Consider the following 12,315-nt stretch of genomic DNA (forward strand, 5'->3'; position numbering starts at 1 on the left):
GTCCTGGAACTAGCTCTTGTAGACCAGGCTGGTCTCGAACTCATAGAGATCCGCCTGCCTCTGCCTCCCAAGTGCTGAGATTAAAGGCATGCGCCACCACCGCCGGGCCATCTCGTAATTCTTGAGCACACAAAGCGACTTCCTGCCTCAGGGCATTCACACCTGCTGTTCATTCTACCTATTCCTGTATACCTGGCTTTTCCTCTGCCAGGCACCAGCTCGAATATCACTGCAGTGCCCATGCCCATGCTAGGCACCAGCTCAAATATCACTGCAGTGCCCATGCCCATGCTAGGCACCGGAGCTCTCACCCAAGCCCTTCTTGGCTACACTCACTTTCTGTTTCAGTTCCTTCACTAACAGATCATGCAAACTCTCCTAATTTTAATTTTTTAATTTACATGTGTGTAGGTATATGCAGAGGTCAGAGATTAACATCACGTGTCCCAATCATTTTCCACCTTGTTTCTGTTCGTTTTTTTCTTTTTTTAATTAGATTAAAAAAAATACCAATCCAAATTCCCCCTCCAACCTCACTCCCCCTCCAATCCTCAGAGAGGGTAGGCACCCCGCCCTGTGGAAGGTCCAAGGCCCTCCCCACTACATATAGGCTGAGCAAGGTATGCATCCAAAGAGAATAGGATCCCCCAAAGCCACTACATGCAGCAGAGATAAATCCCAGTGCCACTGCCAGTGGCCCCAGTCTGCCCCAGCTATGAACCTGTCAACCACATTCAGAGGGACTAGCTTGGTCCTATGCTTGTTCCTTCCCAGTCCCGCTGGAGTTGGTGAGCTCCCATCAGCTCAGGTAAACTGCTTCAGTGGATGAACCCCTCATGGTCTTGACCTCTTTGCTCATATTCTCATTCCTTCTACTCTTCAACTGGAACTTTCTGTTTGTTTTATTCCCCCCCCCCGCTTTTTTTTTTTATTTTGTCTGTGGATGTCTGTGTGTATATCTGTACAGCAAATGCATGCAGTGCCTACGACAGCCAGAAGAGGGCGTTGAATCTCCCTGGTCCTGGAGTTACCATTGGAAGCTGCCATGGATGCTGAGAAGGGCGCCCAGCTGTCTCTCCAGCTTCTGGGGTCTTCAGGATATGACAGGAAGCCTGTGTTCTAACACCTTCAACCCCAACTGCACCCTCTATCAGCCCAAGACAAGGAGATTCCCATCAGTCCTTCTGCTGGGCAGGCCCACCTCACACCCAAGCCTCAGTTTCCCCAACCGTAAGAGGCTGGGGCAGAAGTTCCACCTTACGACGGATTTCTGAACTTACTTTTAGTTTTTAGGATTTGGATGGCAATTTACTCTTTTGTTTTGATTTGGTGTTTTGTTTGTTTGTTTGTTTTTTGTTTTGTTTTCGACAGGATTTCTCTGTGTAGCCCTGGCTGTCCTGGAACTCTCTCTGTAGACCAGGCTGGCCTCGAACTCAGAGATCCACCTACCAGTGCCTACTGAGTGCTGGAATTAAAGGGTCCGGCTGGCAATTTACTTTTAATATTTTTTTCTGTTGGGTATTGGGAGGGAACCTAGACGCACAGATGCTCAGCAAGTTCTCAGGTCAATATTCATTCATGCATACATTGCAGCAGGGACTCACTAAGTAGCCCTGGAGGGCCTGGAACTCTCTGTACCTCAAACTAGCACAGAGATGCCTTCCACTGGTCTCAAGTGCTGGGATCAAAGGACCTGGTTATTTCATTTAAGGCAAGGTTTGTGTACTCTAGGCTGACCTCAAACTTGGTTACCCAAGGCTGGCCCCACGCAGTCTCCTGGATGCTATACCTGGAACCCTGCTCAAACCCAAGGCCCTGTGGAACCCCCTCCCTGGAAGCTCTCTGGCTGGAAGAACACAGCCTTTTCTCCCAAGCTCCTAGCCAGACCACAGAGGACAAATCAAACCCAGGTCCTTGTGCAAACAGTAGGCATCTAATGTGGGAATCATTTCTCCTCCCCCCCAGTGTCCCCACTATCATGCAGAACTGACACCTCAGGCTGGGGTGTCCCTTCTGCTCCCGGAAACAGGTGTTTTCCTGCTGCTGTGGCTGGGACTGAGTGATAAGACCCAAGGGCCCCTTGGAGAGAGGAAGGCAGGGGACAGGAAGAGGGCCCCAGGGATGGGCTTCCTTCCCTGAAGGGAGGGAAACGCCAGGGCTCATCCCTGAACAAGAAAGTATGGAAGGTCATGCCTCACGTCCTCTGCCACAGGCCTTGGGCTGCTCCATCCCCAGCTATGGAAACAGAAAAGGAGGGAAGTGGGTGTGGTGGCCCTGTCACCCCACTAAAGGACGGTGGACAGGAGGGTCAGTTCACGGCCAGCCTGGACTACATGAGACCGTCTCCAACAACCTCCAAAGAAAGGTGTACGGAGGGTCTTCATCAGACATGGGCTGTGCATGGGAAGGCAGACGGGCACATTCTCTCCGGAGCCTTCAAAGGCCACCTCGGGGCCAATCCATAAGATCCGCAGGCACTCACTCTTCTATGGCTGAAAAATGTCCTCAGGTCCTGTGCTGGGGCACTTCCCACCTCAGGACCTTGGGCTTTGTCTGTGTGTGCATGGTGTGTGACACACACACACACCATACATACACATACCCCATGTCAGCACACACACATACACATACACCTCCACATACCCACACACACCATACAGATGCACACACACACACCATACAGACACCCACATACCATACACACACACACACACACCATACAGACACACACCATACACACACACACACCATACAGACACCCACATACCATACACACACACACATGCTCCTCCCTTTCTCCCCCACTTCTTTTCCCTGCTCTCCATTTTCCTTCCTCCCCCTTCTGCCTTCTAAGCCGACTTCAGCTCTGCCTGGAGGCACACACTGTCATCCCCGTGTGACTGAGACAAGAGGCTGAGCAGGCAGCCTGGGCTGCAAACTGAGACCTTCACAAATACCAACCATGGGGGGGGGTGTCCAGCGGTAAAGGGGCTTGCTGGTGGAGAGAACTGACCTCATGCCTCCTGTCCCCTGCCCTCCACAGACCCTGAGTATGTCAGGGGTGCACACCCCACCCTCAAATCCAGTGCTTTTTTTTTTTTTTTTTTTGATTTTGGTTTTTGAGACAGGGTTTCACTGTTTAGCCCTGGCTGTCCTAGAACTCACTTTGTAGACCAGACTGGTCTCGAACTCACAGACATCTGCCTGCCTCTGCCTCCAGAGTGGGGCTCACAACTCTAGTTCCAGGGTATCTGACATCTTCACTCCAATGCATATAAAATAAAGTTAAATAAAATTTTTAAAAAAGGGGGTGGGAAAGCAAACATGAAAACCAACCCAACAACAAATGGTCAGGAGAGATAGCTGATGGCCAGGTTCTGGTGCACTGGGGACCCTCCATGGGGGACATGGCTTAGGGTGGCCTTCTAGCCTTGCTTGGACGACAAATAGCTTGGTCACCTCTTTGAGGCCCTGGGAGCCTTGGAAAGTTCTTGAGCAGGAGAACTGGAAAAAGGGCGGGTCCCCTTGGAGGGCTGGTCTGTCTGGGGAAGGCCCTGCAGGCTGTGGTCACCAGCCCTGCTTGGGGGCAGCTAGGAGCTGGGCTGGCCCCCCTCTGCAGACTGTGGCAGGAGGCTGCATGACTGAGTCATCAGGCTGCCAGGGGAACATTCAGCGCCCAGAGGGCCCGCGTAGGCTGTCACGCAAAGGAACGCGGCCCCCAGAGCCCCTCGGAGCCGCCTTCCCTGCTCGGTGTTCCCACAGCTGCTCTGCAGAAGGATCGTGGGAGGTGGGGGCAGGCAAGAGCGAAGGCAAGGCCAGCAGTCCTGGTTTCCAGGGAGGTGCAGCCTCTGTGTTGTGTATCTAGGGGATTCTGCCCAGAGTAGGGAAACTGAGGCTCTGGGAAAGGCAGGGTCTGTTCACATTCTCAGCATCCAGAGAAATCCCTCTCCTTCTCTGGCTCCAAAGTCTTCTATGGCTCCCCAGCACCTTCAGGATAAACCCACACACCTCCCGCTCCATGTTCTCTGTCCACCTCAGCTTCTAAGCTGTTCTAGTAAAACTAGTCCGTCCCTACCTCAGGGTCTTTGCACGTGCTCTGCTCCGAGTCCATCTCCCAAAGTGACAATTTTAGAAATCATCGATGACCATGCAGACCCGTGGGTCAGAATTCGAACCTAAGGCCATCCGAGACTCCTCCTTTTCCAAAGTGCCCTACACAGCGAGTTGCTTTGGAGCCTGTCCTGGAACTTGCTCTGGCGTCCAGACAGATTGGTCTAGAACTCACAGATACCCGCCTGCCTTTGCCTCCCGAGTGCTGGAATTAAAGGAGTGACCAACCCCCAGCTATTTAATTTCTTGAGACAGGGTCTCTCTCTATAGCTCAGACTGGCCCTGAATTCATAGCAACCCCCCTGCCTCAGCCTCCTGAGTGCTAGGAGAAGGTTTGCGAACAAAGCCAGGTTTTGAAGTTCTCTTCCAGGACCACTGCTCAATGAAGCTGGCTGATCCCCAGACTCTGGGGCTGTCTTGCCTTTGGGTCCTCCCATCCCTGCTCGGATACATCCCCAGAGGCCCTCCTAGTGTGGCCGCAATTCCTCCGGCCCACTTTCTGCCCTTCATAGGCGTGGATGTGGGAGCCTACAAGGACGTATTAGCCAAAAATAATCCTGCGACCTACCTCCTGAAAATGGGCCAGCCCCACCCGGCCACCTGGCACCCAGGAGGCAATTAGCGCACGTGGTAAATGAGGGTAATTAGATCTGTGGGTACACACTGCCATCCAGCTCCTGCACCATCCTCTCTGCTCCGCTACACAGTCGGGCGGCCCCTCTGCTTCCTTGGCCCCTTGAGTCAGAGCGTGAGCCGCCTGAGCTCCACCGCTTCCAGGATCATCTCACCAAATCAAAATTTCCCTGGGAGAGAAGCCCACGTCTGCAAAATCACGCTCCACCTTCCCCATGCCCCTATGCCCCCGCCCTGTGCTATCGTGGCACACTCAAGACTGTCGGAGACAAGAACTGGACAGAGGCCGATGAGAAAGGGCTCCTTGGAAATGGGGTGCTGGAGGTAGGCTTGGGGAGAGACAAGGTTTGAAATGGGGCCCGAGTGAGTATGGCTAGAGGCGTGGGGCTGGCCGAGCGAAGAGAAAGTTTGTGAGCTCACACCACGTTGGAAGCCCCCCCCCTCTTTTTTTGAGTTAGAATCTCACTATGTAGTTCTATTCTAGAACGATTTAGACTAGGCTGGCCTCGAACTCACAGAGGTGTGCACTGCCACCACCCAGCTAACAAATTATTTTTATTTAAAAATTTAATTATGAAAAAAACAAAACCAAAAATAAAGAAAAGAAAAAAAGCGGGCGGTGGTGGCACACTCCTTTAATCCCAGCACTCAGGAGGCAGAGGCCACTGGATCTCTGTGAGTTCGAGGCCAGCTGATCTACAGAGCAAGTCTGTAGTCAGGAGACCTGTTTTCTGGAAAGATCTGCACCTGGTTGAGCTCGTCCTGCAGCCCTTACTTGTCACTCAGGGGACAGAGGGCTGTGGCTGCTGCCTGGGTCCTACAGCTCCTCACCCCGCCTCAGTCCATTGTCCAGGTGAAAAAGAAGAGCCTGCCACAGGGAGGAAGCCACCCCCACTTGCTCCGGGCCAGCCCTGTTTTAGCCCCAGTTCAGAGACCTCCACAGGTGAGGAACCCGGGTTTTGTTTTTTGGGGGGACGGTGTCTCTGCAGACCTGGAACCGGCAGTGTAGATAAGGTTGACCTTGAGCAAACAGAGATCCCCCCCCCCTGCCTCTGCCTACTGATGGTCCATCTCTGTTTGCTTTTGAGTAGTATCTCACGTTGCCCAGGCTAACTCTGAACTCACATTGTAGCTCAGAAAAAGCTTGAATCCCTCCCCTCTCTACCTTCCTTCTGGGAAGACAGGCACCTACCATGCCTGGTTTTAGGAGAACTCTCAACTCTCGAATTCTTTCTTGTGCCCACACATAGCACAAAGCTTGCCTGGGCCCTTAGACACTGTGCCCCACCCCCTCTGCAGCCAGCTAGTGCCTGATGGGCCAGGAGGAACTTCCAGCCTGCTGCCCCAAGCGCAGATACTTAGAAAATACCGTCTGCTGTGTTCAAAGTGACTTTTTCCTTATTACCAGCGACACTATTTATTTTTTTTTGTTCCCAGTGTTCACACGTTCTGTGGCTCCAGGCCTGCACATATGCCTCTCAAAGTGAGTGCAGTGAGCGGGCCTATTTTCCCCAGCTCAAGGAGGCTGGGGCTCAGATAGGGGCTCCCACACCTGCCTGTGACTCAGAAATAGATGGATCTGCAGCCTGGGGGCCACGAGGAGACTAGGAGCCCATGAGCTCCCAGTATGGGGTCAAGACAATTGGGAAGAAGGGCATTCCTGGGAGGACACCCGCTCAGTCGCCCACCAGAGGGGGCAGAGGCTTGAGGCAAGGAAGGCCTGACATAGGGATTTCAAAGCTGGGAGCTCTAGGGAACCACAGGCATCTGGGTTCTCCGGGTGCTAAAGCCCTTGCAGAACTTTCTAGAGAAGGACAGAAGGGAATTTGCAAGGGGGACCCACAACAGATAGCGATGGATCCCTATGGGGTCCTTGGCTGGCTGCTGTAGGCAGACAGTCTCCCAGGGCCAAGAGGGAGGACAGACTAGGGAGCTGCAGGGAGCTCACCCATTCCATGAGAAAAGGACACAATTGCACCAACACTTGATCCTGAGACCCAGAAACAAGTAATAACCCGTTACTTCCAGCATTTTTTTTTTGAAAGTCAGTGTCTCACTGTGCAGCTCTGGATGGCCTAGAACTCAGTATATAGACTAAGTGAACTAAAATTCTCAGAAATCTGCCTACCTGTTCCTCTGAAATGCTGGGATTAAAGGTGTGTGCCACTGTGACCAACTGGTGGTGCTGGGAAGGAACCCAGGGCTCCACGGAAGTTTGGCAAAAGTTTACTCCCTGAGTTGCCCCCCAGTACCCAGGTGCTGGACTGTCACAATGAGACAATCTGTCCAGTGAGGCCTAGACCCTGCTTCCAGACTCCAGCAATACCCATTGAGCGCCTACTGTATGCAGCCCACAAGCTCTCCTCACCTCATCTCTTAGCCCCACAGTGGCAGCAGTCACACCCCAGTCAGTCAAGAAGCTATCTGAAGGCTCAGGGCCATCCCTGGCTCGAGGAGGGTGGGCGAGGAATTATTGTCCACGCGTTTTCTGTGTCTTTCGCTATCTTCGGGTCTCTGGGACATCCAGGATGTCTGATCTGTCCCCAAGCCCAAGCCCGCTACACCCACCCCTTCATACCATCACCCTGGGTTCTGCCCCAAGGCCCTTTCGAAGACTCTTTTGTTTCCCCCTCCCCAACCTTTTCTCTACCCGGCCGCCCTTACCCTCAGCGACCTTCTGCTTCTCTCCAGAGTTTATGAGCTCCTCCCCTCTGTCCCAGAAGCTCCGCCTTATCATCGGCCCCTACCTCTAATCCCTTAAACTCCAACCCCCTGACTCCACGGGTCCCGCCCCCTCCCTACGCCTTCGGCTGCCTCCCAAAGGGCTTCCCTGCTTCTGTCCACTCTCTGGCCCTTGACTTTCCGGCCCCTCCCTCTCTACCCTGTCCGCCTCAGCCCTCCTTGACAGTCCCCTTCCCTGCCCTGCAGACCCTTCATCTTACCTTCTATTCCCCGACTCCTTCCCAGGCCCCACCCTCCCTCCCCTGCCCTTGTCACTCCCCCTTCTTCCTTCTGTTTCCTCTCTCTGCTTCCCCCACACCACCCCAGGAGTCCCTCCTCCTGACCTCCTGGTGCCCTCCCCTTCCTCTGCCCCTTCACCCCGCCCCATTTCCCCTCTGCTCCATTCACTAGCAGTTCTTGTCCCCCTCTCCCAACCCCCTCCGCAAAGTCCCGCTGGAGCCCTCCTCCCCCCTCCGCAGTCCGCCCTCCCCCATTCTTCTTTCTCCGGGTCTCCTCCCACCTCCCTCCCTCACTCGCCGGCCGGCAGGGGGCGCTGGGCAGAGGCGGGGCGGCGCGGGGACTGGCCGCGATGGGACCGGAGGCGGCGCAGACAAAGGCGCGGGCGGTGCGGGGTGTGCGGAGGGAGCGGGCCGAAGGCAGCGGCGGCGGCGACGCGGGGTGAGCCGGGCAGGGGGACCCCAGCTCCCGAGATGCGATCTGGGCATGAGGGTCATAGGGAGCGCGGTGGAGCGCGGTGGAGCAGCCGGTTTCCAAAGTTGCAGACTGTGCAGGGGAGCCGGGGTGATAAAGGGTGCAGGCTGAGGGGCTGGCTGGGATCCTGGGGCGTGGGGGCGCAGCTGCACTGGGTTTTCCAGCCCCGGGTCTGGGTGTCGGAGACGCGGAATCGCGGGGCTCCACTGCTTGGAAAGTTGCGGGTCCGCGGCTTCCAGAGTTGGGGCGCACTGGCTGCCCCGGAGCGGGTGGGGACCGGTCCGAAGTGGGATTCGGGCGCCGGGCTTCTGTTAGGAGCCCTGCCGCGAGCGATCGGGATCTCCTACCCCGCGCAGCCGCTCCGAGGCGCGTGACTACTTGGTGAGTAACTTTTCCCGATCTCAGCAAGTCCCGACAGGAGCGGCCCGACCGGAAGGGCCTGGGTTCGGGGACCCTTTTCCCCAATCTCCGCCAGTCCTAATCGCGTCCCCGACTCGAGTGGAGCTGCCCTTCCAGGGGGGCTCCGATTTCAGACCCCGTGACCGTGACAGCGGCTGCCCAGGACAACATGGGGGGGGGCTGTCCTCAGGAGCTTGACCCTGCCTTACTGCATCAGCAGGACCCTTCTCCAGTCCCCTCGGGTGCAGATTTGCGGGTTCAGGAGGGTATCCAAAACTGAGTAATGGGTACAGGCACCCACAGGAGGCTGGGGAGCTCCCTTCTCCAAGTCTTGTTCTCTGCTCACATGGTGGGAACTGGGATGAGCCACTTACCTACTGTCTTACCTATGCGCGTGTGCATGCATTGTGTGTGTGTGTGTGTGTGTGTGTGTGTGTGTGTGTGTGTGTTGAGATAAGGTAAGGTCCTGTTTGAGGCCAGGTTGGCCTCAAAGTCTCAACAATCTTGCCTCATCCTCCCTAGTGCTGCGATGACAGACGTGTGCCACCTTGCCAAACTTTCATTTTGTCCCGTATATGAGTGACCTGTCTTCAGGGACACCAGAAGAGAGAATCAGATCCTGTTATAGATGGTTGTGAGCATGTGATTGCTGGGAATTGAACTTAGGACTTCTGGAAGAGCAACCGGTGCTCTTAGCCGCTGAGCTACATCTCATTTTAAATAAGCTAGGGCCTCCTGGAGACTTGACTTGGACTCCAAGGTGTAGCCTTCCGGGTTTGGCCCCTGGAAGCGCTCCTTTTATTCTCAGAGATGGGGGGGGGGTCTATGGTGGTGCTGTCCAGGGTGGCCTTGAACTCCTGGGATGCGTGGTCTAACCGCCTTAGTCTCCTGAGTAGATGGGATCACCAGCTCTCACCACCGGTCCAGCTTTGTCCCACTTTTGATGTGAGGCCTCTGCGGGGCTGTCAGATGGGAAGGGTGAATAACATGTGTCACTCACTTGATCTTGGCCTCGTGCCCAGTTCCCGTGGGAGGACACTTTCCTGGTGGCTGGTAACCTGGAGGGTGAGGATGACATTCGCATGCCCAGGCAGTTTAGTGGCGCTCTGTCACCTCTCTGGTGACACTAGAGACCACTCAGCCCAGATGTGGGGGCTGCATCCCAGCACCACAAAGACTGAGTGTGATGGGCAGGCCGGTCACCCCAGCGCTTGGGAAGCAGAGCCCAGAGGAGCATTCTTGGCCACGTGGTGATTTCAAGGCCAGCCTGGGCTAAGACTGTCGGTGACTACTGCTCTGATCGCCCAATTCTGCCCCTTTCCTTTCTTGCTGCTTTTATGCAGGAGTCATCTGGAGGGCCTGCTTGGCCTGAGCACCCCTGGATCGCTGCTTCCCAGAAACCAAACAAGTGGTTCCTGTCACCTCCCTGGATGCCCCTTAGATGCCATCCAGCTCAGCCTGACCAATGTCCACAGCCAGGTGAGCACTCACCTACTCTGGTCAGACCTAGCTGTAAGTGGCCAGCTCCTACAGACCTTTTTTTTTTTTTTTTTTGGTTTTTCGAGGCAGGGTTTCTTTCTTTTTTTTTTAAATACTTTCTTTTTTTTTTAAAAAAAGATTTATTTATTTATTTATTATGTATACAACATTATGCCTCGATATATGCCCGCACGCCAGAGGAGGGCGCCAGATCTCATTACAGATGGTTGTGAGCCACCATGTGGTTGCTGGGAATTGAACTCAGGACCTATGGAAGAGCAGCTAGTGCTCTTAACCTCCAGCCCGAGGCAGAGTTTCTCTGTAGCTTTGGTGCCTGTCCTGGAACTAGCTCTTGTAGACCAGGCTGGTCTCGAACTCACAGAGATCCTCCTGCCTCTGCCTCCCAAGTGCTGGGATTAAAGGCGTGCACCACCACCGCCCGGCTCCTACAGACCTTCTGTTCCCTCCTTCAGGGAACAGCCAATCTTCAGCACCCGGGCTCACGTCTTCCAGATCGACCCTACTACCAAGCGGAATTGGATCCCGGCAGGCAAGCACGCACTCACTGTGTCCTATTTCTACGATGCCACCCGAAACGTGTACCGCATCATCAGCATCGGGGGTGCCAAGGTCTGAGCAGGGCCGGGGGCGGGGCTAGCAGCCGGATGTGAGGCTGCGTAATTTAGGGAATGGGGATCAGTGAGCCTTTCTGGAACCTAGCTCAGGGGCTCTCACAGGGGCCTCATCCACTCAGACTTTCATCGCTATTGTCACGATGGGGATACTAGACCTCGGTGCACCAAGAATTCTACTCCAGTCTCCCACTGAGGGATCCAAGGCTGGGTTCTGCCCATAAGTCATGCCTCTGGGAGATTCTGGGTGGGGACTTTCTACTGAGTCTGAGACAGGTGCCTAGAATTATTTTTTTAATCCACTGTGTAGTCCAAGGCAGGCTGCTGGTGATGGTCGTTATCACTCCTGCTGATCTTAAATCTTGCTTTCCTCATCCCCAGGCCATCATCAACAGCACAGTCACCCCCAACATGACCTTCACCAAAACCTCGCAGAAGTTTGGGCAGTGGGCAGACAGTCGCGCCAACACTGTCTATGGCCTAGGCTTTGCCTCTGAACAGCAGCTGACCCAGGTGGGCAGGGACATGAGCAGTGACTGGCATCTGTGTTCCTTATGGTGGGTTCACAGAGATCAGGACCTCTTGGAGCATCAGATAGAAGCCTGTGCGGGTACATCCCCCGCCCGAGAAGCCCCCCTCTCTCTCTTGCCTCTGCTGTCACCACTTAGTGCTGAGTCCATTATTTGTTTTAGATTTATTTTATCTGTGTGTGTATGTGTGTGAGCATGTGCCATGTGTGTGCTGGTGCCTGCAGAGGTAAGAAGATGGCATTTGACCCCGGGAACTGCAGTTACAGGCGCTGTTGGGGCACCTGCTAGAGATGCTGGGAACTGAAGTCATCTTTTGGAAGCACTCTTAACTGCTGGATAGCAGCCCCTCAATTTTTTTAATAAAAAGGATTATAACTTCTTTATTTGCTTTAGGTGTGAATTTGTGTGGACACACCTACAAAGGGTAGAGAAACTGACCAGGGATCAGTTCTCTTTGTCTGTCCCCTGGGTTCTGAGAACCAGCATCAGGGTTGGCAGCAAACGCCTGTGCTTTTACTGAACCATATTGTTGTGTTGGGTTTTTAAGTTTTATTGTTGTTTTGGTTTGGTTTTTTATGTTTGTTTGGTTTTGGTTTTTGACTATTTTGAGACAGAGCAACCTTGGCTGTCCTGGAACTCACTCTATAGACCGTAGACCATGCTGTCCTGGAACTCACTCTATAGACTGTAGACCATGCTGTCCTGAAACTCACTCTATAGACCATAGACCATGCCGTCCTGGAACTCACTGTTTTCCACCTACTTCTGCCTTCCAAGTGCATCACCACTACCCAGCCATTGAACCATCCATATTGCAACCCTGAATTTTGTTTTGTTTTGTTGTTTTATGAGACAGGTCACTCTGTATCCCTGCCTGTTCTGGAGCTCTCTTTATAAACCAGGCTGCCTTTGAACTCAGTAATTCTCCTGCCTCCCAGTGCTGGGATTAAAAGCATGAACTACCATGCCCACCTTTTGATTTTCTGTGTGTTTGCTGGTTTAATTTTTTTTTTTTTTTTTTTTTTTGGTTTTTCGAGACAGGGTTTCTCTGTGGCTTTGGAGCCTGTCCTGGCACTAGCTCTGTAAGACCAGGCTGGTCT

General features: G+C 53.9%; 1 protein-coding gene across 2 annotated transcripts in view; it reads left to right on the forward strand.

Annotated features, from left to right (window-relative positions):
• Positions 1 to 8,080: 8,080 nt before the first annotated feature.
• Homer3 (homer scaffold protein 3) overlaps positions 8,081 to 12,315 on the forward strand; it is a 9,697-nt gene continuing 5,462 nt past the window's right edge. The window contains exons 1-4 of one of the 2 annotated variants that reach the window (XM_005370542.3): positions 8,081 to 8,142; positions 9,918 to 10,053; positions 10,527 to 10,683; positions 11,067 to 11,198. In XM_005370542.3, the coding sequence (XP_005370599.1) occupies positions 10,040 to 10,053; positions 10,527 to 10,683; positions 11,067 to 11,198 (303 nt within the window). In that variant the 5' untranslated portion in view covers positions 8,081 to 8,142; positions 9,918 to 10,039. Of the gene's footprint in view, positions 8,143 to 8,302; positions 8,557 to 9,917; positions 10,054 to 10,526; positions 10,684 to 11,066; positions 11,199 to 12,315 lie in introns of those variants that run through there. The other variant, XM_005370543.3, reaches the window with a different exon arrangement.

The sequence above is a fragment of the Microtus ochrogaster genome, unplaced genomic scaffold (genome assembly GCF_000317375.1).
Source record: "Microtus ochrogaster isolate Prairie Vole_2 unplaced genomic scaffold, MicOch1.0 UNK81, whole genome shotgun sequence".
Classification (NCBI taxonomy): Eukaryota; Metazoa; Chordata; class Mammalia; order Rodentia; family Cricetidae; genus Microtus; species Microtus ochrogaster.